The 25,421-nt window shown below is 37.2% G+C and overlaps 1 protein-coding gene across 2 annotated transcripts in view; it reads left to right on the forward strand.

The window, feature by feature from the left end:
* marchf1.S (membrane associated ring-CH-type finger 1 S homeolog) overlaps nucleotides 1-12,998 on the forward strand; it is a 67,513-nt gene extending 54,515 nt beyond the window's left edge. For both annotated transcript variants that reach the window (XM_041579530.1, XM_041579531.1), the window contains one exon: nucleotides 11,846-12,998. In XM_041579530.1, coding sequence (XP_041435464.1) covers nucleotides 11,846-12,147 — 302 coding nt within the window. In that variant the 3' untranslated portion in view covers nucleotides 12,148-12,998. The remainder of the gene's footprint in view (nucleotides 1-11,845) is intronic.
* Nucleotides 12,999-25,421: the final 12,423 nt, after the last annotated feature.

The following is a 25,421-nucleotide window of genomic DNA, read 5'->3' on the forward strand; positions in this document are numbered from 1 at the left end:
TGTTATAGAAGCCGATGCTACAGAGCTGACTATTAAAATCTGATGCTAATTGCACTGGTTTCTGAGCTGTCATATAAAGAGAAATTGAATGAATACATGCTAATTAATTACTAATCAGCCTTGTATTATGCCCTTTATATTCTATATATACAGTCATTCCTTAAAGGAGAAGGAAATTCCCTCGGCGCAAAAACCCTCCCCCCTCCCCTGTGTTGACCCCCCTCCCCCCTGGCCTACCTGTACCGCCGGGCAAATGCCCCTAACTTGGGAAGAAGACCGATTGGGAGAAGATGGCGCCTGTGAACTCCGTGGACTGGACCTGCGCCGAGGGGTGAGTAACAAGTTAGGGGCATTTGGCCGACGGGACAGGTAGGCCAGGGGGGAGGAGGGAGGGGGAGCAACACAGGGGAGGGATTTTTGCACCCAGGGGGTTTCCTTCTCCTTTAAGCTCAGATAAATAGTGATGGGCGAATTTGCGCCATTTCGCTTCGCTCTATAATTTGCAAAACGGGGGGAAATTCGCTAAATGGCGCCGGCGTCGTTTTTTATGCGAGCGTCTGTTTTTTTGACTACTGCGTCGTTTTTTTATGAAAATGTGCCGTTGTCCAAAAAACGGACGCTGGGTCCTTTATCTTTGACGCCGGCGAATTTTTGCCAGCTAATTTTCGCACCCGTTTCAAAATTTATTCACCAGCGGCGAATCACGCAAATTCGCTGCAAATTCACGCCTGGCGAATAAATTCACCCATCACTACAGATAAATGACAGCAGCATGTGCTGTGAATCTTCAGAAAATATGAAGAATCGCTACTGGGGCATAGATATAAAGGGGTGTAGTTGCCTTGGGCTATTAAAAGGCCCTATAGGGGAAATTAATATTATAGGTAATGCTGATGTAAGTTGAAACTGCACAGAGTGAGACTCAACTTGGAGATATTTTTAGTAGACCGCAAACAATGTTAGATCCAGGTGCTCATGCCCCAAACCTTCAGCTAGATGAGAACACCACAGTGTTGGACAATGGTTTTATTTAAGAAATGAATAGCAGCAATCCTTTGACATCATCCAGTTTTGTGCCTGTTCAATTTTGTCCAGTGGTTGACCAATGCCGGTAACGATACTTTAGATACTACAAGCTACAGTGTCATTTTGGTTTGTTATCACTGAGGTTTTGCTTAGGAGTTTTAGAGACTGGCACCAATAATATATATGAGGCCTGTTAAATCTAGTGCTTACTGTACATAGCTATTAACCTTGGTTATCAGGATAACATCTAGCTGTTCGCAGGTAATTTTGTTTTTTTTGCAGGACACAGTTTGTCAATTATACCAGGAACCACTGCCATTACCTGTGTAATCCACAATAATATTATGAACAGTTATCTTAACATGTTTCACACAGTGCTAACCCAGGGAAATGTATAATCTTATCTGAGGATCATCCTTGGAGCGTCAGGCAACTCTTAATCCCTAATAAATACATGTATTTGCTTGCTTCTGTCTCAGCAGTGAAACTGATTTAAGAGTCAGAAATATTCAATTGGTATTGGAAGGACAAAAGATGCAATTAAATGTGTTATATGCCATTTGTGACAGGTTATTCATGAATGGCAAAAAAAAGCAAAGTATCTTAGATAAATGTTTTCAGTTTTTTTTTTACTATATATCAGCATTATAAAGCTCATTGTTTTTTAAAGGACAAGGAAAGGCAAAAAAATAAAATCCAATTTTTACTTTCTATAATGAAAAAGAAACCTATCTCCAATATACTTTGATTAAAAAATGTGTACCGTTTTTATAAGAAACCTGACTGTATGCAGTGAAATTCTCCCTTCATTTACTGCTGTGGATAGGAATTGTCAGACGGTCCCTAACTGCTGAGCAGGGAAACAATCATACTTATGAACAGCAGGGGGAGCCCTCGCCTTACTTCCCAGCCATGCAGAACTCAAGCAGCTTTGTTTATGATGATCCCTAAGCAGCCCAGACCACATTGAGCATGTGCAGGGTCAGGGTCAGGCAAAGATGTTTAACAAAGTTACAAGATGGTGACCCCCTCTTGAGGGGGTAAATCATTTGTTTGATTAGGCTTTGTGGTGCAGCAAGTTCATGCTTATATTTAATATACAAAATACAGCATTTCTAGCCTTATTCTATTTTAATTTTAGACTTTCCTTGTCCTTTAAGAACACTACAGAAAGCTTTGAAACTGACTTATAAACACTGGGCCCCCCAGTCTGACCCTGGTGACCCTAATAAAAGATTTGAGATTGTGTAAGAGAGGGAGAGAGGCCTAAAGCATACATAGGATCCATTATACGGAAACCCATTATCCAGAAGGGTCCAATTTACAGGAAGGCCAGACCCCATTAAAATCAAATATCTTTTTTTTTTTAAAAATTTCTTTTTTATAATAATAAAAAAAAAAACCTGTTCTTGATTCCAACTGAGATATAATTCAGCCTTATTGGAGGTAAAACAATCCTATTGGGTTTAATTTAAATAATTTATTAGTAGACATTTATGGAATTATTTATAGTGATGAGCACATTTTCTAACCAGGCATGGATTCGCAGCAAAATTCCACACTTCACCATCTGCCAATTTTATAGCGAAACTGCAGCAAAAATCCGCCGCAAACATTTTGATGTGACAAAAGAGTCGCCAAGACAAAATTGTTACTGGGACTAAAAAGTCGACATAAGGAAAATCACCCATTGACTTTAATGCATTGAGACCAAAAAGTTACCAAGACAAAAAAATCAACACAAAAAAATGCTCATTGACTTTAATGCATTTGGAGTGAGAAAAAATTGTCTCCCACATAAAAATATTTGGCGCCTATTAACTTTAATGTGCTTTGTGAGTTTTTCGGCGAAGTGAAAGCACAGATTTACTCATCACTAGTTATTTACTAAAACTTTTTTTCTCACTTTATTAATAAAAACTTTGACCAAACTCCTAAACCTTGAATGTCAATTCGAATTGTGCAACTTTTTTTAATTGACACAAAAAACATGAGTTGTCATCCAAAAACCTCAAATAATTTGGATTGTTGAACCAATACAGCGCTAATAGCCCAAAACTTAAAATGTCCTGTAAGCCTGGGAAAAGAAGGCTCAGAACTGTTTTTAACACTAATGTTCCTGAAAGGAGAAGGAAAGGTTAAAACTAAGTAAGCCTTATCAGAAACGTCCATCTAAATATACCAGTAAACCCCCAAAGTAGTGCTGCTCTGAGTCCCCTGTCAAAAGAAACACTGCATTTCTTTCCTTCTATTGTGTACACATAGGCTTCTGTATCAGACTTCCTGCCTTCAGTTTAAACCTCATTGCCCTGGGCAAGAGCATGCTCAGTTTGCTCCTCTCCCCCACCCCCCTCCCTTCTCTACTGTAATCCGAGCCTAGAGCAGGGAGAGACTCAGGCAGGAAGTGATGTCACACCATGTTAATACTGCAGCTCCTATCCTAAACAAACAGAGAGCTTCTAGAGCTTTTTACTCAGGTATGGTAAAACATTCTACAGAATAAATATAGCATTCTAGCTTGCACTATTGCATTTAATCTATTGGCAATAAAATGCCTCTGTAGCTTTCCTTCTCCTTGAAGTGAGGTACTATTGATAGCACACGATAACTGGGCTTGTGGAACTGAGAAATTTAATGCCCCAAAGGAGGGATAGTGGGATAAGTACCCTGGTGAAATCCACTAGCTAAGGAACCTAGCATAGGCATCCATTTAATAAAGTATGACAAAGGGCAATAATAACTAGCACTGGAGAGTCTATTTAGTAAACTGGTTTCCAACAGATTTTTTGGTGTACGTTTATGTTTTTTTGGCATTATCTCACATGCACACTTTTCTATCAGCACCCTGAGAGGGGCATTGTGTGATGCAACACCATACATTTGTACAATGAGCAGCATGTGTAAACATGAGCAGCAAATAGGGGAGGGAGGATAGTTATAAATATATTTTAGTCAATTCATGTGTAATAATTAAAGGTATGGGACCTGTTATTCAGAATGCTCAGAACCTGGGCTTTTCCAGATAAGGGGTCTTTCAGTAATTTGAATCTCCAAACTTTAAAGCTACTAAAAAATCATTTAAGTATTAAAGGAACCCAACCAGATGTTTTACCAGTAAGGATTAATTATATCTTAGTTTGGATCAAGTGCAAGGTACTGTTTTATTATTAAAGAGAAAAAGGAAATCATTTTTAAAAATGTAATTTATTTGATGAAAATACAGTCCATGGGACACAGCCTTCCCCTAATTCAAAGCTTTCTGAATAACGGGTTTCCAACAGTGCTAGTTTGCCTTTTGGGAACAGTTAGGCCAAAGGGATTGTTTATGGGAAGCACAATGGTGCAGTTCTAAAGGGAGGTGTTTGGCAAGTCCAGGGGTCATAGCATAAATACATGGCTTTCATTCCTCATTAGCACTATGGGCCATTGCCCATATCAATGCATTTATTACCTTTCTATTTGTGTCTGTAATTGTGCACCATATAATTTCTACGGGGCAGGGAATTTCCATATGTGTTTCTCTGTATATATTTAATATTTTTGTCATCTTTACTTGCCCATCTGTACTATCACTGCATTGTAAATATGTACAGTGCTGTCTCTAGCACTATATAAAGATATACGTTCATCTGGTAGTCTTTCAGGATAATTGATACCAAACCAAGAGTTTTTTCCTCATGCGATCCAAACCTGCCCCTACTTATTTAAATAATGTCACATCACATTCTCTCCTGATACTTATTTAAGTTGGGGCAATGGAATGTCAAGGCACATGGAAGAGAAATGCAAGAAATACTGAAGACTGCTGACCCATTAAATGTTATCACTCTAAAATATTGAAGCGGATACATACATCATCAAGTGTGCACGCACAAGACCTGTCACTTTCCTTCTGTGTCACTGCATGTACATTCACTGATCACTGCATTTAAACTGTCTATGGGGAATCATGCAGTTAATATCTAAGTGTCAAGTCCCACAGACAAGTTTGCCTTTTTTTTACCTTTGTAGTTAAAATTGTAGCTCTTCAGTTGAACCAATTATGATTTAAAAGCATTTAACATCATTTAATGTATTCATTTACAGGTGAAAAGAGCGTTTGCTTCAGTTATCTTCCAACGCTTAATTTTATAAAGTTATAAAGCTCATTATATTCTCCCCTTTATTTAATTGTTGGGTTTATGAAGCATGAAGTCTTTGGTCCCTCTGATACACTTAACATTTTTATTGCACTTTTTTGTTCTCTTGGTTGTACAGGTTTTGAGTCTGTGCAAAGCAATATTAACATGCAAAGGCAAAATCCAGCACATGTAATATATAAAGCATGCGGGTAGGAAAGGGAGGGAGTTTGACTCCCAGATGCCTGAGAAGAAAATCATTTAATTATATAAAATCTTTTTATTGAAAAGAAGTCATTTGTATGGGCTGCTGAGGTTCCCTGTACAGCTGCACAAGCTTTGTCCTTAACTCCCAATTTAAATAAGCCACTAATCATACACCTTGATATTTCATCTTGCAAATGCAATTGTAGATATTTATCTTTCTACAAAAAAAAGATCCAGCATAAATTAAATACCTTCTATTAATTAGCTAGGGGCCAAGGGGGATTTGCGGCTAAACTGAATAACTGACTGTTCTAGAAAAGGTCATGAATCCCTGCAGAGCATTATGGTCAGCACAGAAATCTGTGACATTTAGAATTTACATCACTTTACTGGTATTAGAAAAAAGAACAGTCACATGAAATGTGCCCTGCCAATGTAAATCAACCAGGCGGAATCACATTTTACTTCATATAACACCTGTACGATTGAGTTGCAAAAGGTGTCATCATGGAATTAGAAAGGGCAGCTCTCATGACCCTGAAGCTAGGAGTGATTTTGGCTCATGTTTTTGTTCTCCAACAATATTCATGGGAAATATATACTGTAAGGCTGTATTTATCAAGCAGTATTCATCTCTGTGATTTTGCCCTTATTGGCCTGATGATAGAGAAAATGTGTCAAAATTTATTCCATTCTACTGAACCGACTTGGCCCAGCTTGGTGTACAGCTAAGATGATTTTTAGTCATTGGCAGCCTTATCATTTTTTCATAAGGTATTGACATTCCCATTCATATTTCACAATATGTAATTTTCCCTTGACTTAGCATAAAATTGTAGAAGATGGGATTTTACTAGTCAATACATAAACTCCTTATTTTAATCTTTCTCTTGTAATTCTATCCATTGTTTAAGATGCAAGAAAATGTGCCTCAAACACAAATGTTGTTTTTTTGCTCCAAATATACATTGCTTTTCCATAAACCCATCACTGTAGAAAAATGTAAAATTGTAGAAGAATAGGAATCAGGGATGACGTGGTGTTGGTATGTTTAGTTAGTGCATAGGTAGTTGGTTCATTGTTTTCTGTCTGGTTTAATATATACCTAAGCAGTGTAAGACTGGGACACCAGGAGCCCACCAAAAAAACCTTATACCAAGTGCCCACACTCAGTTCTATTATTTTTCCTCTCCTTACTCAACCTCTATTCTCCTAGTCTTTTTTCTGTACAAACAACAATCTGTTATTCCATCTATTTAGCTTCTTTGTTCTCATAGAAATAGGAAATGGGCATGAAATAGGCCAAATGTTTTACAGCATGAGGGCCCACTGACACCTGGGCCCACCAGGACTTTTCCTGGTATCCCGGGGGGGGGCGGGGCAGTCCGACACTGTACCTGTGGGGTCATGTTCATCCACATGCGCAGTTGTGGTCCCAGTGGTCAGTTGTGAGTAAAATCACTTTCATGAAAAGGTATTTTTGTCAAGATGAGTTCCTTGCACTTCTGTATAGTTGTGCTTGGTGCCGTTCAGACTTTCCTGCCTTCAGGTCTAAATTGAGCATTGCTTTGCCTACTGACGCAGGGAAACCCTGAAACTATTGGCACAACCTGACCAGACAGTAGCTTCAGGGTTCCTTCACGCCTGCATCAAAAGGTGCAGCACACTTGCTCCTAAAAATTAAGTGCAGCCATTGTTCGGGTGCTGAACACTAGAAATGACACCAGGAAGATGTTCATGCAGTTGTGTCCATTTGCAATGATATGCACATGCAGTTAGATTCATTTTGGCAAATGGGACACAATTGTGCCAGATGCAGCACAAGTGCATCAAGTGCATTGTCCCTTGCGGCACTGAAATTGTGGGTAAACAGCTGCATTGTGGGAAGAAAACATGGCAGTTGTGCTAGAAATTGGACTTTTCTCACTGTACTTGTAAACCAAATTCTGTCTGTTTGGTACCATTCACAGTACATAAATGTTTTCCCCAATTCAATTAAATGTGCTAAAAGAATAAAGTGAATGGTTCACTACTATGGTTCTTAAATGAATACCTTTTCTTAAATATTTTCCAAATAGCCTTTAAAACACAATTAGTTTCCAATTCGTCTTTATTAGTTGCTTCGAATCAATGGGTTTTGCAGCTTTTCTAGTGACCATTGACTTCAGTGAATGGCAAATGAACTGTGTTTCGTTTAACCTGAACTGCCAGGAGAATGAGAAACTGAGCAGATAGCAATCAATAATATTTAAAAAACAATTGTCTAAACTAGGATTCAAATGGGTAAGGAACTATAGATAATGTGGCATTAATGGATTAATGGAGCTTTTGAAGTCCATTTTCGTCCTATTTCTGCAGGATAGCTATGTGGTAAAATTAATAAAATTCGATTTTTCTTTAGACTTACAATATTTCCTACAGATAAGTATGGCTTACACAGGGTGTATTTCTCTCCAAATATTTAGTACAATATATCAACAAAGGGTATTATAAAAATGGTGTGTTTGCTTCAAAAACCCTACTATAGTTTACATACACAAGAAAAAAGGCACAGGATAAACAGCAGGTAACAGATAAGCTCTGTAGTATACAATGGTATTCTTTAGAATGTATCTGTTATCTACTGTGTATCCTGTGCTTGCATGGCTGCCCCATAGCTACACAGCAGCTTGTTTATATAAACTATAGTTGTGTTTGTGATCATTTCATTAAAACACTCCAGGGTATTACAGCCTCACTGTCCTGACTGTGAAGAACCCCCTATGTTGCTTCAAATGAAAGTTCTTTTCTTCTAGTCTAAAGGGGTGGCCTCTGGTACGGTGATCCACTTTATGGGTAAAAAGGTCCCCTGCCATTTGTCTATAATGTCCTCTAATGTACTTGTAAAGTGTAATCATGTCCCCTCGCAAGTGCCTTTTTTCCAGAGAAAACAACCCTAACCTTGACAGTCTACCCTCATAATTTAAGTCTTCCGTCCCTCTAACCAATTTAGTTGCACGTCTCTGCACTCTCTCCAGCTCATTTATATCCCTCTTAAAGACTGGAGTCCAAAACTGCACTGCATACTCCAGGTGAGGCCTTACCAGCGACCTATAAAGAGGCAGAATTATGTTTTTATCCCTTGTGTATTATAAAAGCATTTTGCCAGGTTACAGCATTTTCTGTTATTTCTACTTTTCCGATATTCTACTTCTCTCTGCTTCTATAACTGCTGAAACTTCTTGGTTCTGCTGTGTGACATATATAGGGTACAAAAATAAACAGCTGGATTGAGCTATGTATAGAAAGGCCAGTAAGCAGATTTTAATATCTTATTTCAATTCCAAATTAATAAATTTGACACTGCAGGGGTATATGTTCTAAACCATAAAGTCTGAAAGGCAAGTTTCACATACATTAAAGAGCTTTTTATAACATTCGCGGATTTCTGAGCCATTGTCTTTTTTTGGAATGAGCATTAATTTAACTACTGTTCACCCAGCAACTGATTGGAGCAGACTTCTCATTTGTGCTACAAACCATGAAGTGGTGGAAAATCACATATTGGGTGAAAAAGGATCTAGTCACCACAAAGCTACAAAGCTGAAACTTTACACAAACACGTACAGTTCTAAAGATGATACACACTAGAACATATGAAAGAAAAGGGAAAATAGAGCAATTATGAAACTCCAACCAAGAAGGATTAGGTCAGCATCTTACAATACATCACATGACTAGTGATGGGCGAATAAATTAGTCAGGCGCGAATTTGCATGGAATTTCCGTGTTTTGCCGCAGGTGATTAAATTTGCTAAACTCCAGCAAAATTCAGCGCGATGGAAAAGTAGCTTGCGTCAAAACCATTGTGCGTCAACACTATTCAAACACCCATTAACTTTAATTCCAGAGTCAAAATTGACGGGAATTGACGCGGGTGTCAAAACTTGAGTTTCGCTAATTTTTTGCCGTTTCGCGAATTCCGTGGGAAATTCGCAAATTTTACGGCAAAACGAAACGGAAGAAATTTGCCCATCACTACACATGACTCTAGTTAGGGAGGCCTGGGTTAAATTCCTGGTGACAGTTGCTAAGCAAAATTCTTGTGGCAATGAACATGTGCCTAAGAAACTAGAGTTAGACTAGAACTATAAGTTCTAAGGGCTCGTGGTGGCTAAATAATACCTGAACAGGGTTATATACATTTATAACTCATGGAAAAAATACCCTTTAACAGCCGTATGTTTGATCCGTCATCCGAGACACCTCTAGTGAGAAATACTTTTTGCAAGACTTCATTCAATATTCATTGATAAAATGTCATTTTGCTTGTAATCCCTGTTGTGCAGAGCAGCATAATTTGCTGGTACACAATAGCAAGCATCATTGAAAGAAACATTTTCAATTTTTAATGATTTCTCTCAAGCACAAGATATTTCCTACAACTCTATTATCGTTACTAGTGCATTTCAAATTGTGCTTGACATCTACGCAGTCTTATTGCAGGGACAACATTTCTCCTGAGAAAGTTTGTTTTATATGCTCTGAATATATCAGTTATCCGCTGAGCATTTATGTGTTATTTCAGTTCATTCAGCAGATTAAAATATAAGTGCCACATGGGATTGGGGCTTTTTTCCTGATGTATTACAGAATTACAGAAAGAAAATCCTTTATAACAAAAATAAATAGTTTCTTGTCACCCCCAGCACAATAATATCCACTGTCCAGTGCGACATTTTTAAATCATTTGTAAATCTCAAAAAAACTTTATTGTCAATACAACTATATACTTGTTACACACCTAAGCCTCCCCAAAGGTGCAAAATATAGTTGCAAATAAAAGCAACTCAATTAATAAATAAATAGAGTGCCTACCAATAATATTACAATATTATTGCCAGTTTTAAGGGAACTAAAATCTATTTCTCATAATAAATCAAAATAACGTTTAAATTTGTGCCACTCCCATTTACTTCAACTATAATCTGTAATCAGTGCTGTGATTGTGCATATTGTGCTGATGATAATTTTCCAATCATATCCCTGAACCAACAATTTTAGCTAAAGGAATGTGCATATTCATATCAATAAACATTTTCTTACTATATTTATAACTAGGGATGGGCGAATTTGCGGCGTTTTGCTTTGCCGAAAAATGAAATGGCAAAAAATTCGCAAAACGGCGCCGGTGTCTCGTTTTTGATGCCGGCGTCCGTTTTTGACGCCACTGTCCGTTTTTGACGCCGGCGTCCTTTTTTTTCTGCATCCGTTTTTTTTATTCTTGCCTGTTTTGCAAATTTATTCGCTGGTGGCAAATTGCGCAAATTCGCCGCAAATTCGCGCCTGGCGAATGAATTCGCCCATCACTATTTATAACACCTATAAGACCTGCTTGTTTGGTGAGGTTACCTAACAAGTGGATCTTAACTTGGTTTGGTCATCAACATGCAGGCTGATTTGGCATGATCCAATTGTTCAGCTCGCTAAACCAATGATTGGGTCATAATGGGGCCTATAGGGCAACCCATCAGAAGAGGACCTCATTAACAATGATCCAAGCCTCATGGGACTTTCAGACTTGCTAGAAAGATCTATCAGGTAGGGTGTTGTTATTAATAGACCAATAAGCTTACAATTTGATCTGGAGGGAGTCTACAACTGTTATGGGCAGTTTAAAGCAGGACTGCAGGTCATGGCACCAAATGAAGGCCAATAGCTTTAGATATTCTCATATATAAAGGTTCTCCTTCTGTGCAGTATTGGGGTTACAAAATTCCTTGGAAGAAATCCTAATCATTGGCAGCTTGTATCAGTTCCTTAATTACAGTAAAAATGGCATAGCTGTTTACCCATGTTTGCATTTGTTCCTGTGCTGTTGACATCTATCTTTGGGATTGAAAGCATATTTAAATGACCAAGGCACAGCTAATCCCCCAGTATAATGGACTCCTGCGAACAAAACAGTCACAACAAAGAGAGAAGGGAGGGGGTTTGTATACTAATATTCTAATCATCTACCTCTCAAGGACCAAACATGGAGTAGCTTCAGTCTCCCTGTTTAGTGAAATAAATAACAAACACCATAGATTTGATGTTCTACAATTTGTGTTAGATATTGGGTTATTCTTTTTGCTGTGATAGCTTCCTGTAGGCATTTTTTGCTCTGATGATGATGCAGTTGTCTGTCAGTTTCTTTACATATAACAGCTTGGTGCATTAAGTGCTCATTATTTGTACAATGATCGTATAGAGTAACTTGTGTTTCCAGTATGCTGCTTTTTTAATGAGAAGGTTCATTTGGCAAATGTCAGAGATGCATTCCTATATATTTATAATATAATGTTACACAATAATAATGGGAAGGGATCAAAATTACTTCTTCCCTTTTAATCAAGAGCGACCAGCTGAACAGGCTTTAGGTTCAGATCTTCTATCTATAACCTTATCGACAGTTATTTTGCATCCATTCTTTAGTACTTTATTGTGATTCTGATTTATATTTTCTTTTCTAGGTGTCCTTGAACGGCCTTTTTGGACAAAATTAATGGTTGTGGCTATTGGATTTATGGGAGGCTTGATCTTCATGTATGTTCAGTGCAAAGTCTACATTCAGTTGTGGAGAAGACTTAAAGCTTACAACAGGGTTATTTTTGTCCAGAACTGCCCTAACACATCGAAAAAGTTAGAAGAAAACAACTATACAAGTAACCAGAACACAAACCCCAAGGAGTCTGTAGCTGTTCCTGTTTTACAGACATCAACGTTCGTGCAGTCATGCTCTGCTGCAGGGACAACTGAGAGTATGGCTGTGTGATCAGTAGAGTAACATGGTTCATTTCACTTAAAAATAGGTGCACAAGTGCTGTATATTAAGTTGTTTTGTTTCCCAGCTGACATGCTACACAAACGTGAGCGTTAACACTCCACGTACGAGAGCACTGAAAAGGCTTTAATCTTGTAATTAATGTTATTCAGTGTTCTTAAGCAAGAATAAGAGCTCTTGGTGTGGATATCACAGGTATCAAAATAAACCTTAAAAAGGTCTGTTTTGCAACTGTTGTATTAGTCATCATGTTATTGAACAAAGCAACGATATACAAATGGTAGAAAGCAGATATCATACATGTAATATGCAAAGAAAAAACAAAAACTGAATTGACTGCTTCATATCAAAGGTGAATGACAATTACAAGAGGTGTACAGTGTATATAGCTGATGTGTCCAGCATTAAAAGTAAATGTGCCTCACAACAACATTACTTTATCCCATAGTCTTAACCCTCCCCCACTGCTCTTACCCAGCAGCCAGAACGCCGATGCCCCTTCTGTTGGATGTGACAAAAATGATGATGAAGAACTGAATGTGTTGTTGTAATACAATGCCTTGCTGCAATGAACAAGAATGAGAGGAGAGCATAATTATGGATGACTTCCATTACAGAACTCTTAACAAGAACAATGCTAAAGGAACAGACTGGCACATGATCAGCTTTTCATTGAACCAATGAAATAGCCCTCAAATTAGTACATTTCTTATAAGTCTTTTATAATTAATGATGTAGGAAGAACATTCTAGTGCAATGTAAAGCATGTGGAATTTTTTCTTGAATGAAATATGTTTTGCACAGTCTTTTCACAATTTTGTATAAATAAAAAAGTCTGACCAAGTACCAAATACATCATTTCAACTCCTTGTACTTTTCTCAATTAGAAATGGAAGGTGAAACCTAGCTGACAAGAGAGAGTGGCTTAGTTTGCTAGTCTTCCCTTCCACAGATGCAGCATGCTATGGCAATAGCCTCATACTGAAGTACAGTTATAATAAGTAAATGCTATGTAGGGTGAAGATACTATGGCCATCAGCAGCAATATATATAAACTAGTACATATAAATGTGTTCAAAGTTCTAGCTAAAACCAAAGTGGGTTGGTTGTCTTTATAGTAATGGTGGATTATTTAAGGCCAGTAGGTCAGAGATCAGTGTCCTGATCTATTAATCTCTTTAGGGCAGTGGTGTTTTTTGGACTTTTTCAGTTCAACCAACTTTGGGGCACCACAAGACCCCTTAGCACATAACTCACTTACAGATACTTTATATAGTAGTATTTTTGTATCAGCCTTAGCAGCACAAATATACAGTACTACAACTAAATGTTCATGCTAACTGGTACCTTCAATGACTGAGTTTAGGCTTTCATCCCCAATTGTACCCTAAATGGTCTTTAGGCTAGACTTACCCAGCACCATGTACCCTACAGTATGGGGTATATAATTTATTTTAGTATATATATATATATATATATATATATATATATATATATATATATATATATATATATATATATATATATATATGCATCCCATATAGAACAGCACTTTCAGGATTTAAAATGATCAAAAAGGTTTTTATTCATAAAAGCTTTCGACTAACGTTTCAGCCTAGGCCTTTCTCAAAGTGATATTTATATATAAGATTATTCCTCAGGTTTAGCTAATGAATAACCAAAACAATTAACATTTTAAGGGGCAGATTTATTAAAGGGCGAATTGTCGCCAGCAATTGCACCACTTTGCCAGGTGCAAATTTGCTACCACTATGCTAATTCACTAACATGCAAAGTTGCGCCCCTGGGTGCCGAACGCTGGCAACTTTCCACTAGCGTTACTTCGGCAGTGTGAGCATTTCATAGCAAAGGTGCGCTAATGTTTGTGCCTAGCGAAAATTCGCTAGCAGTGCCGTAACTAGAGGGGACGGGCCCTGGTGCGTGACGCGCAGCCGGGCCCCGCCCCCCCTCCGCACACGCCAGATTTCAGTGGTGAGCGGGCTGCCGGGGGGCCCTGAAGGGGTGCTGGCCCTGGTCCGCTCGCATCCCCTGCTAGTTCCGCCACTGTTCGCTAGTGATCTTGCGCTTAGGTCAATTTGCATACTGTGGGTAATTTAAAGTTGTATGGAGGTCTTTATTATAAATGTTGAAGTTACCACTTTTTATTATACATGTCCAGGGAACCTTAATAAAGACACGAGAGTTAATATAATGTCCTACACATGAGCCCACTGTAAAATTAATGTTCCATATGTTATAAAATGTGTGGAAAAAAACGGTTACCCAAAAAAGTCTAAATTAGGACTTTTTCAGCCAATCCCGCTTAAAAAAAGGAAAAGTCGCCAGCGTTTTTTTGAACTTTAATGCATTTTTGGCACGCAGGATATGATGTAAGTGACAGAAAATTGAGAAAGATCTAGCTGCTTTTTAGCACTTTGCCTGGTCTGAGGTGGCGAAGTCAACTCTGGCGAAAGACGTAACATTCAGTAACATCTGCACTTGTGGAGTAATGATCGTTCAAGATTGCAAATGAAAGCTATCGACGCTCCTGTTAGTAAGATAGCTGTGCAGGTTGGTAAATTGTTAATGTCCCTATGGGTGGCAACACTGGCGAAAAGTTGCTATTGTTAGCCACTTTGCCCTTTAGTAAATCTGCCCCTAAGCATTCGTAGAAAGGTACCAGAGGGCAGGCTAAGAAAAAATAAATATATAAATCTTAAAAGGCTTATGTAATATAAGTATCGGTTTTACTACAGTTTTAGCCACTGGTGCTTTAGCAACCAATTAGCAGGTAGCATTTACTTGTCACCTGTTAAAAAGCAAACGTCTTATTGGTTGCTATGGTTTTCTGCACATTGGCAAACTTTTATTGCATATAGGAGTAGAGGGGTCTCTGTTGCATATCTGTACATATAGAGAAAGCAATCCAATGATTGCACATCATAGCTACCTTAGGCACAAATGAGGGACATATTAAAGATATATAAGAGAATACACAAGTGAAATGTTGTTTACGTCGGATTCTCTAAATAGGGACGCACATAACGCAGGGTTCAATTCGGTATTCAAAGGAATCTTAGCACCAAATCTGAACCGCAAAAAAAAAAAATCTAAAATTTTTTTTTTTTGTAACTTAAATTTTTATTAAGCATAAAGAAAAAAAATATGGTTGTACAGACAAAAGTTATAACCAAGCAAAAATTCTTACAAATGGTTTGCATTAAGAACGGCTGCCAAAAAAAAAATTATAAGGTTATTCTAGACATCAAGCGTGTTTTTTTGTATATATGGTATAGAGAATCCAAAGAGACAGATCCGAACCACGAAATACGAGTTATGTGGGTAAGAGAGACCAAATTCAGTTTTCCGAGTCTAATAATTCCCAAGGTGTCCATATCTCTAAATGGTGGGGGAGTTTGTTACGTATTTTAGCAATACCATACTCAAACCTCTTATTGATATCTATCCGGTGTCAAAATCTAAAATTTTAAGCCAGTTTTTTTATTCAATTAATGTAAAAGACTTCATTATACACAAGCAAGCACAACCACACTGGGAGCTATGCCCCAGTGATGGCAGAATAATGCTCGTGGGGGGGGGGGGTTCTTCATAAAACACCATTGTTTCCCTCATACCAAAGTGTGGGCTGTATTAGCCTGCACCTAAGTTGGGTAAAACTTTTTGGCCATGATAGGTGTCCATGACTAAAGACAAAACTCGAAAATATGTGACGTCTTAAGGTGGGCATAGACGTAGAGATCCACTCATTTGGCGATGTCGGCAAACGAGTGGATCTCCTCCGATATGCCCACATTGAAGTGGGCGATATCGGGCTGATTCAATCGTGGGCCCTAGGGCCCAACGATTGGATCATAATGGATCCGATATGGTCGGTTGGATCGCCGGACAGCATAGATGCCTGACTTTCGGCCAGATATCGATCTTACTAAAGATTAACTCAAAGGTGAACAACCCCTTTAATGTAATACCATCTATATCAACAAAATACAACCAAATGCTTCTCTAAAATATGTTAGTGGGTAGGTTTATGAAATTATAATTGTCAGTACTTAAATTGAAATCATATGTCTTGGTTAGGTATAATCATTTAAGAGGTAAAACATGCATTAAAAGTTTTAAAGCCTGGCTGCAGGATACATTATAACTATCTTGGTAGACAGTGGCTGTACTGCTATGCCGGGCTAATCACTGCGGCATCGTAAGAAGTAAATCATGCATTAAGATTGATTTGTAGTAGTAGACATGACTGGAGTATGTATTTTAATAATATAATGCCATGGAAGACAATTATTCCAGGCTAAGCAAAGCATCATGCCATCATAAGAAGTAGAGCATACATTAGGGAGGTTATCAGAATCCGATATTTTCTCAGTATTTTCTGAAAACCATTCCGACCAAATCCGCATGGACTTTTCCCCCTATTTATCAATACATTTTCACAAAACTTTCTTGTGCGGGAAAAGACTCTATAAAATCAAGAAAAAATCCAACTCGAACTGCAACTTTTTCGGATTTGACGGCTGAAACCTGCAGCTTTTCAGATTTGACTCCCGAAACTACAAAATCTTCAGATTATTGAACGAAACCCAGGGCAGATCAGGATATCTTCAAAATATCTGCCATTGACTTCTATATCAACTGGGCAGGTTTGAGATGGAGTACTTTTTTATTCGGACATCAGGATTTAATAAATCTCGGGGGGAAAAATTACTACAAAAACCTGTGTTTTTTTCCCTTTAAAAGTCTGATCAGAACCAGTCGAATTTTGATAAATAACCCCCTCGGCATTCTAGTGCAGGGCAATGGCTAGTGGATATATTATAGGCAGTACTTCAGAGCAATTTCTTGATATAATAAAATGCCTTCATTTATTTTAATTGGCACATCAAGGTTTCAGGTCCACACTGACCCTCAGTATCAGCATCATAAAAAGTCAAAGTGGAAATGTTGCTGTAATGACATGCTGTGATGGACATGACTTGCTGGATGACTGCAAACATTATCAGCAACTTCAGCATGATCAGCACTAATGGGATTTGCACATTATTTCTTGTTGTTTGCCTGGCTGCTACAATCACTGCTATGTGTTTCTTACCTCAAAAGAGAAGGGTGAGTTATTCTCAAGGCTGCTGTCTTCTTCATTAAATCCTGTTTAAACAGATGCATTTACAACTTCCTCTGGGAGGCAATCAGTACAAACGATATTCTTCTTTGAATATTTCTGATTTTGTAATGAGGACTCTAGAGCCATGGAAATCATCAGCTGATTACACTCAGGCAGCAGAATTAGCCACAAAAGCAGAATTCTCCCTTAAATGACTGTTTCTCATTTCACAGCAAGAGGATTCACACTCCCCAAATGGTTGCAACACATATAAACACAAATAGCCTCAATTATTTCTACTTCAAACATGATAAGAGTTACAGTTTGTTTTTAGGTTAAAGCTTTGATTTTATTATATTTTGCATTGTAAATTTGTGTTTTAGCAGATTATCTCTGCTGGAAGGAAGGGCAAACTCTCATGTGGTTTTAACACCCCCAAACCTGTCCCATTTTCGATCTGAGGCAATAATGTAAAGGTCTGGTTCATCTTTAAAGTGGACCTGTCACCCAGACACAAAAATCTGTATAATAAAAGTCCTTTTCAAATTAAACATGAAATCCAATTTCTATTTTTTATTAAAGAATTCATAGCTGTTGTAAACTCATTTAAAAATCTCAGCTGTCAATAAAATATTGTCTGCCCCTCCTCTATGCCACGGGCATAGAGGCGGGGCAGACAATTACTTTCACTTTCCATTCAGCACTTCCTAGATGTCACTGCTCTCCACACATTCCCCCGTTCTCTTTACCATTTAATTGTGTAGCCAGTGCATGGGAATGGACATCTGGTCCCTCTTTCTGGTGCACAAACAAGATTCTGAGATGATGCAAGGCTTGTCTTAATAACAGTGTGCACAAAATGGCTGCTGCCTGTTTGCTATCATTTTGAATTCCCAGACTGAAGGAAACAAGATTCAGATAATTTATACAGTGTAATTTAAGTTCATTTTGCTTGACTAATGTGATAAAATAGGATTTTTAATAATTTTTTTGGGTGACGGGTCCCCTTTAAGTTTATTTTTTTAGCATTCTATAGAATGGTATTATTAACCATTATTATCAATTGGCCTTAATTCTTTCTCTTTTTTTTTAAAATTTATGAATTATTTACCTGCTTCTTCTGACTCTTTTCCAACTTTCAAATGGGGGTCACTGACCCTATATAAAAAAAACAAATGCTCTGTAAGTCTACAAATGTATTGTTATTGCTACTTTTTATTGCTCATCTTTCTATTCAGTCATTTCATTTTTATTTTCCAGTCTCTTATTGAAATCAATGCATGGTTGCTAGGGGAATTTGGACCCTAGAAACTAGATTGCTGAAATTGTAAACTGGAGAGCTGATGAATAAAAGCTAAATAACTAAAAAACCACAAATAATAAAAAAGGAAAACCAGTTGCAAAATGTCTCAGAATATCTCTAGTATAGGTAAATCTAAAATTAACTAGACTTGTGATCAAAGACCCTATGATAACAAGGATGTGAAAGAAGATCTCTGTATTATTGTTCTTCGGTAAACAATAAAAAACAAGTGATTAAATGGAGCAATAAAACACCGGGCAGTTGGAATTGAGACTATAATAGGCATTTTATTGACTTTATGCCAATCTTATTTATCGTTACTGTCCTGTTGTCCATGTGCAAAGCTTTCATGTGAATTTAGTTCACATTTAACTATTCATGATTTATGATTCAGTATGATTCAGTCAGTGCATGCCCCATAGGGTTGCCACCTTTCCGGTGCCCAAAATCTGGGCAGGAGCCGTGACATCATAGGAGCGGGCCAGTGATGTTGCAGGTGGAGTGAGAGCCTCCACAGGGATGGGGCTATGGCATGGCAATCAGAGCCTCCACACAGACGGGGTTATGGCATGACGGTCAACGATTGGCTGATCTCCATGTCAATTAAGGGAGATCCTGCCAAGTTTTCCTTATTTGAAAACCGGGCAGACTGTATTGACCCGGGGAAGTCCTTCAGAAAAGTATGGGTCAAATTCCGGACAGGTGGCAACCCTAGTACCCCAGCAGAGCTTCCTTATCAGAGATATGGAAATGAACACACAAACTAGGGTTAGTTTCATAAGCCAAATAACCTATTAATATGGAAGAATCCAATGAAATCAGCTGCTCTGGCATGTAACTCAGCACGGATTGCATAGAAGTCTCTTGAATGCTAATTCTGAGAGCGGAGTTAGCTTGGGGTCTGCAGGTGTGAGTCATAATGGTGACACAACTTCAGTGGGAGTCGTAAATGTAATGCCACCACGCTCACCTTTAAGTGGCCCTAATTTTATTTCCTTTATCATGGTGGGTGAGATTAGGTAGCTATGCTATTAAATGTCACCTGGGGTGTGCATTTCATTTACAAGTCAGTTCATTTTCCATGTGCAAAGCATAGAACACAGTTGGCTGCAATGGGCAAAAAAAATCACTATATATTATTCATTATTGCCAACAAGTTTAGGAGTTTTTCAAGTTTCCAATGTGCCTTATTTGAGAACAAAGTCAGTGAACCCCCCACTTTTATGTCTTTAGAAAAAAAGGTGTAGTTTGCCTTTAACATAACTTTTAGTATGTTACAGAATAACAGATATCCAATTCCTATGTCCTATTCATTTTCTAGTCTTTTTTAAACCACTGCCTGGTTGCTAATGGACAAGAAGAGGTGCTGAACAGAAAGCTAAATACTGTAATTCAAAATCCACAAAAAATAAAACATGAATACCATTTGCATAGTCTCAGAATATCACTCACTACATCACACAAATAAGTTAATTTAAAGGTAAAGTACTCCTTAAAATAGACTCTTGTTAAATCCTTGCCATTGTGTGAAAACACTTTGGGCATTTTTGTCATCACTATGAAAATTTTCAGCACAAATTAACTTTCATTTTTTGATACCGACAGTTATTTCATTTGTAGCATTATGCAACACAACACACGAATTTATTTTGGCTGTTATAATTCATTTATGCATAGCGAGTATTAACGAATTAAACCATTTTGCTTTAAAATCTTCACTGTTAAATAACAGCGACAATAAGTTAATTCAAGTGTTTAAAAAAAAGTCAAGAAATCTAGGCCAGTAGTCTGCACTGCTGTTTCTTCTTTATTTCCACAGGGCTGCTTGTTCCCATGGAAATGTGGGAAGAGAAGAAACACTGTAAAAAAAAAAACTCAACAGGCATCATGTACTTTTGTGTTATAACAAATATAATAATAAGGATTAATTTTATTCAGTATACGATTACACACGTAAAAAATAAAATATATTAAACATGCCTAATTGATGTAATTAAATAAATAGCTAGCAAAATAAATGCATTGACAACAAACAAATTACAAGTATAGGATCTGATTATTTTTTTTTAGTTTTTTTTTTTTTGATTTGGAAAACCCCAGATCCAGAGCGTTCTGGATAACAGGTTCCATACCTATATTAATATATACAAGGCATCTCTTGTTCCAAAGCTATTAAACTATTTATTAGCTGCTAATATAATGAATTTTGTAACAACACCACCACCTGCTGGTCAGTTCCTCTGGCTGTATGGTTGGAAGGTACAAATTCATAAGGACAACAGAGGCCTCTTCTGCTGTTGCTCTGCTCAGGAAAGACATTAAATGGGGTTTCTGAACGTATCCAGAAAATTCTAGGTCCCAAGTATAACAGATATTATACCTGTAATGGATATTTCAGTAGAAATGATAAGCAGTTATGCGTGCATACTAATATTTTAAATTTGACTTATTGCGCTATAATGGAATGATATTAGACTGTATCTAATTGTGTTATTAATATCTATATATACTTTCTGAACCAAGTCAGATTAAAACATTTCAAATAATAAAATATCTCCCATCTTATTTTCCTTGTCCTTTTTCTTACGGTATCTAGGTATCTACCTGGTTCACGCTTGCCAAAAGAATGTTATGTCTCACGATACAAACCAAGGAAGAAGTGACAGTACGCCTACAGTATGTATGTATGATCTTTGCAGCAGTTCTTAAATGCACCAGAATTATACATCTCCTATGGGGCAGGCAATGCCAAAGGTTAATAGATGAGAACAGAAACATGAATTGGCACAGTTATGGCAAAAAATAGACTTAGTCAATTCCAATTACACAAGCACGTAGAACAGAGTTGCTAAATGGGTAAAGAATTGGCAACAAAGAAAACTGCCATGAAATGCCTATGAAATGCTATCTCCATGTTATACAAAAGCTTTAATTTTTATGAAATACTTGCAATATTTTTTGAGTTTCTGAAAACAATAGGCAATTTTTAAAAGTATGTTTTATGATTATATTTCGATGTATAGCAGGTCTTTTTGAAAACTGCAGCCATGCATTGCTTTCTTGCACAGTTTCATTTTAAACATTCAAAGTTGTGTACCCCTCATTCGAAAAATGGACAGCGACTGTAGCAAATCTAGAGGGAGCTCCAGTAAATTGGCCATTTTTGAAGATAATATTACTTTTTATCCCAAAGTAAAGCTGGCACCATATATTATTCATTAATGCCTACAAAATTAGAGTTTTCTTTACTTATCCTATATGTCTCATTAAGGATGACATGGGTTGTGTTGAAAGGGATTTCTGGTGATATATATATTTATATATATATATATATATATATATATATATATATATATATATATATATATATATATATATATATATATATATATATATATATATATATATATATATACACACACACCGTATATATACTATTACATTATTTATTTCATATATATTATTATATTTTGTATACTGGTGGAAATAGTTTAGCACCTTATTCTCCACAGACTATAATGAAATATGGTGTTAAATTGATTTCATTGGTGTGAAGCTAACCAATGCTTCCAATGGTTTTTAATCTAAAAACCTGCCTTCAAAGAAAGGTTTAGGACATCATACAAGGACATTTTAAAATATATACATATTTAAAATGAATCTACTCATATACAATCACAATATATACAAGTATGTGTTGTACATGCCCTAAGCAGAGAAAAAAAGTTAAGGCTGTAGGTTAATCATCGCAAATTGATTCCTAATGCGATGAGAATAATCACTGTTGAAGTAACAATAAAAAAAATACTCGGTGAAGATATTTTAATTTCTCATATTGTTCCCTAAAGCATTATGATAGATGAAGTCTTTCTTCATAAGAATTCAAAATTCATTATTCATAATGTGTTCTGCCTTGATTTTCACAGACTTTAATTTCAATCAGAAGTAAATATTCAGTAATTGTGCGATAATTTAAGTGATGAAAGGAACACTCTGAAGAAAACAAGTTATTTATAAAAAATTTAATTTGGGAATCTAATGACTAGTGACACACACAGCAAAAAATGTAGCTCTTATTTCCTCCTATAAAGTACAAGTATATACTGTACTATAAAGTATATCCATTTTACATATAGTATTGTTCTGAATATGTTTTTTCATAACAATTACTTATTACTTCAGAGAAGTGTTGTTAAGATATGTATTGAGGTGTGTGCTCTCATACAGATCTTATAGTAATCTGATCTTTGTCTGCTAATGCAGAAGTGTTAATAAAGTTATGTCTTCTTGAAGCAAGAGAAGCATGGTGTCTGTGTGCAGTTTCTCCTCTGTCTAAAAGAAAGCTGCAGGCTCACGTGAGATTGAGCTACAGGTTATCCCATCTCCAGAGATCTGATCTGAACTGCATGTGCAGCTTCTCTGTAAGTGAGGACAGACACACCAACTTCTGTATGAACAGTAACTTGTTTGCTTTATAGAACTCAGCATAAACACGTCAGCATAACATGTCTGCAACAGGAACTTTTCATAGAGAGCATACATAGGAAACGGAAGAAGAAAATCACACAGGGTTAAAGGTCAAATATGACATCACATTGCTAAGCAACAATAGACCCTCCCTGCATTACGTAACATGCACTGGAACCATCTCTGTCTGTTGTTTTCCAACACTCTTAAGCAGAATGGCAACAAAGTTTCAAATAGACAACATTTCTAGGCAACATGCTCCTGATGAATCTTAAAGAAACCATTCTGCATGAACAGAGGACACCGACTTGGATGAGGACAGAAGTATACCTCCAAACTGTCCCATTTTGAGCAGGACAGTCCCGGTTTTGAAACCTCAACCCGCAGTCCCAGCTTGTTACTGAAATGTCCAGATTTTCTCCTTCATCTCCTGCACTGAGCAGTCAGAAAAAGATACAAAGTTTCTAACTTAATTGGCTTTTGGCAGAGAGCCCAGAACAGTTTCAAAAATGGACAGCACCGTTTTTATAAGTAAAAAAGCCTTTATTGTAACTTGGCTACGACCAAAAGATAACGTTACTTTTCAAGCCACATCCTGGCTCTTTATCAAACTGAGAGCCCAGAACAGCCACCCGGTACAATAAGATACTTTTGTAACAATTTTGAGATGAGCAAATAAGTAATTGTAACAATTTAGATAAAAATGTTTCTTTGGAGACTCACAGCTTAAAGGGCAATTGACCTTCATTAGCAAAACTGTAATAACTGAAAAAAATACAGAAATGCGTTCACTTTCATTACTTGACAAATTTTGTAAAATGAACATGGTAATTAGGGGGTCCTTTTTATCCCTCTTTCTATTTCCCAAATGTTGGGAGGTATGCAGAAGTAAGAAAGAGGAGGCTTATGCTGTGTTAATTAAATTTTTGGATGATAAAAGTCTGTCTCTGCTTATGAGAGAAGCAGCTGATGATGGAAGGAAATCTTGAGAAACCACTATGCTGGCAAAAGTAAGCCATGGATTATTATCTTATATACAGAGTTAACATCTCTTCAGAATGCTGCAAATGAAAGTGTCGCAGACTATGTAATACATACAGAAACAGCCATTTCAGCAATCAGAAATGCTGGAAAGACACTGAGTGATGGACTGTTGATTGCAACGATTCTTAAGGGACTACCTGAATCATTTATACCCTTTGCTATCCATATCAAACACGGTGATGGAAAAGTGACTTTTACTGAGTTTAAAATGCAGTTTTGAGAACACTGAGAAATACCATGTCAGCCCAAACACTGATAATGTGATGCAGGTCAGCACCCCTGTTGCAACAGTAAGGGAGAGCGGCAACATTAACCATGTCTGTATAACTGCAACCAAAAGGGCCACAAAGCTAATGAATGCCCAAGTAAACTAAATAAAAGAAAGTCACAGTGGTGTAACTATTGCAAGTGCCTGGCACATTAAGAGGCATTTTGCAGACGCAAGGGGCGGGACAATGTAAAGGAAGCAGCTGATGACACAGAGCAAAATTTGCCTTCGAAAGAAGTGAGAGGCAGTCAAGCAGTTTAACACCAAATGGACTAATGTTGGATACAGGAGCAACATCACATATAATTATAAACATTAAATAGTTTAAAAGATTTGATGAGACATTCATGCCGGAGAACCATTGCATGGAGTTGGCAGACAATAAAAAGACTTCTGGTGTAGCGCTGAGGAGAGGTGACGCAGAAATGTGCCTGACTGACAGCAAGGGGAATAGAGTAAAGACAACATTACTAAATGCACTGTATATCCCCACAGGACATTTTTTTCTGTTGAAGCAGCAACAAGCAACGGTGCATCTGTTAAATTTCAGCAAGATGGGAGTGAACTGATCCATAGGAATGTTACCAAATTCAACATCAAGAAATATAATCGACTTTATTATCTGAACACTTTTGATAAGACTGGTGACAGTTGTTATGATATTCAAAGCTGGCATGAAATCCTTTGTCACTGTAATTATGATCATATTTAAGTGTAGTTGATGGAATGAAGATTAAGGGTAAGGTTGATAAGTCCAATCTAAATTGTGAAATTTGTACTCAGGGAAATTTTTTCAGAAACAGAGAGTCTGACACCAGTGCCAAACAATCACTTGAATTAGTACACACTGATACTGCCCCCTATGGGACTATCAAATGTATATGGTCTGATAATGGAACATAATTTGTGGCAATAAACTTACTCCACCCATCAAAATGGGACTGCTGAGAGAAATTGAAGAACACTATATGAGATTGCAAGGTGTATGTTACTTGAGAGTAAATTGCCAAAAGAGTTATGGACATATGCAGTATGTCCCTAAAAGGGACAGAAAACCC

Source organism: Xenopus laevis, chromosome 1S (genome assembly GCF_017654675.1).
Source record: "Xenopus laevis strain J_2021 chromosome 1S, Xenopus_laevis_v10.1, whole genome shotgun sequence".
Lineage (NCBI taxonomy): Eukaryota > Metazoa > Chordata > Amphibia > Anura > Pipidae > Xenopus > Xenopus laevis.